The following is a 1,445-nucleotide window of genomic DNA, read 5'->3' as shown; positions in this document are numbered from 1 at the left end:
GTCACATTACAATGATTCTAATTCTTTGTTTTGCATGATGATATGAAGTCGTGGCCTAATGGTTAGAGAGTCGGACTCGTAACCCAAAGGTTGCGGGTTCGAGTCTCGTACCGGCAGGGATTGTAGGTGGGGGGAGTGAATGTACAGCGCTCTCTTCCACCTTCAATACCACGACTGAGGTGCCCTTGAGCAAGGCACCGAACCCCCAACTGCTCCCCGGGCGCCGCAGCAAAAATGGCTGCCCGCTGCTCCGGGTGTGTGTTCACGGTGTGTGTGTGTTCACTGCTGTGTGTGTGCACTTTGGATGGGTTAAATGCAGAGCACTAATTCCAAGTTCGGGTCACCATACTTGGCCACATGTCACGTCACTTTCACTTTATCCTGGCCATTTATTATAGGCCGGCTTAGACGTGTGAAAGTTGGCTAAAATGTTTTTTAAATTATTTTGTTCCCATTCAGGTCCTTGTGTTTTATTTCCTGCGCTGCATGCTAGCTTTTACCTGTTGTGTGTGCGAGCTCTACTTCTACAAGTAAGTGCAGCATACTACATATTGCACCTTACATCAGCTAAAATAGGATTTTACAGTAAATAAGGCTTAAAGATCTAATCTCATGGATCTCACACAGGGCCGTGTGTAAAAAGTTTGGCTTGCATGTGGGCCGGCTTCTGCTGGCGTTCCTCGTCCTGAGTGCAGGGATGTTCTGCTCCTCTGCAGGTGAGTCAGTGGGCCGTATTTGGCTTATCTGGTTGATCACAGGGAAATTAGACGATAACTGTTTGTGTGCTATTTTTCTTTTTTGACATAATTTTGTGTATGCACTGCAGGTTAATGTGTTTATGTTATGTGCAGCTTTCCTCCCCAGTACGTTTTGCATGTACAGTACAGTGGTAGCTATGACTGGCTGGTTCCAGGGGCGCCCAAGTCTGGCTGTGCTGGGTATTGCAGCGGGGGCCATAATGGGCTGGCCCTTCAGTGCCCTGCTGGGGTAAGAAATAGTCAATATTTTATATGTAGAGTGACTAGAAGGGTCCAAAATATTTTCTACCACAAATAAAATATTTCCTCCTATAAATATTCCTAATCAGACATGAACCTGTATTGCTTTATTTATATTAAAATGCATTTTTATCCTAATGAGAATATGTATTTGGTTGATTTGTATTTTAAGAATTCTTTTTCTTTTTTTTAATCCAAAATTGTATTTGCTCACAACTAATACCAGTTGATAAATCTGAGCCAAGTTTTGCTCTGCTGCAGATATTATAATATTTTAACATAAAATGATACATACACACTACCATTTAAAAGTTTGGTGGCAGTTTTTTTTTTTTTTTTTTACAGTTTGAAACATGATTTTATAGCTTACTTCTTTGGTTTAAAGCCTGTCAAAATACGGTATATTCAGACATAGATCCTAAGTAATGGAAGATCTTTTACATTTCT

At 41.3% G+C, this 1,445-nt stretch overlaps 1 protein-coding gene across 1 annotated transcript; it reads left to right on the top strand.

Annotated features, from left to right (window-relative positions):
* The first annotated feature begins 463 nt into the window (after positions 1–463).
* Positions 464–1,008, top strand: LOC107730953 (alpha-1,2-mannosyltransferase ALG9-like). Its single transcript, XM_016541914.1, has 3 exons — positions 464–530; positions 628–716; positions 852–1,008. Exons 1-3 carry the CDS (start codon positions 487–489, stop codon positions 989–991), a joined length of 273 nt encoding a protein of 90 aa, XP_016397400.1. The 5' UTR covers positions 464–486; the 3' UTR covers positions 992–1,008.
* Positions 1,009–1,445: the final 437 nt, after the last annotated feature.

This window comes from Sinocyclocheilus rhinocerous, unplaced genomic scaffold, assembly GCF_001515625.1.
Source record: "Sinocyclocheilus rhinocerous isolate Xijiao unplaced genomic scaffold, SAMN03320098_v1.1 scaffold2298, whole genome shotgun sequence".
In the NCBI taxonomy this organism is placed as follows: domain Eukaryota; kingdom Metazoa; phylum Chordata; class Actinopteri; order Cypriniformes; family Cyprinidae; genus Sinocyclocheilus; species Sinocyclocheilus rhinocerous.
Note: the sequence above shows the minus strand (reverse complement) of the source record. Positions and strands in the feature narration are given on the sequence as shown.

What these genes read in the sequence shown, in the direction of transcription:
- LOC107730953 (XM_016541914.1), top strand. Translation starts at nt 487, where the DNA reads ATGCTAGCTTTTACCTGTTGTGTGTGCGAGCTCTACTTCTACAA. An exon ending in TGCGAGCTCTACTTCTACAA is followed by an intron (nt 531 to 627) that starts GTAAGTGCAGCA and finishes GATCTCACACAG; the next exon opens with GGCCGTGTGTAAAAAGTTTG. An exon ending in GATGTTCTGCTCCTCTGCAG is followed by an intron (nt 717 to 851) that starts GTGAGTCAGTGG and finishes TGTTATGTGCAG; the next exon opens with CTTTCCTCCCCAGTACGTTT.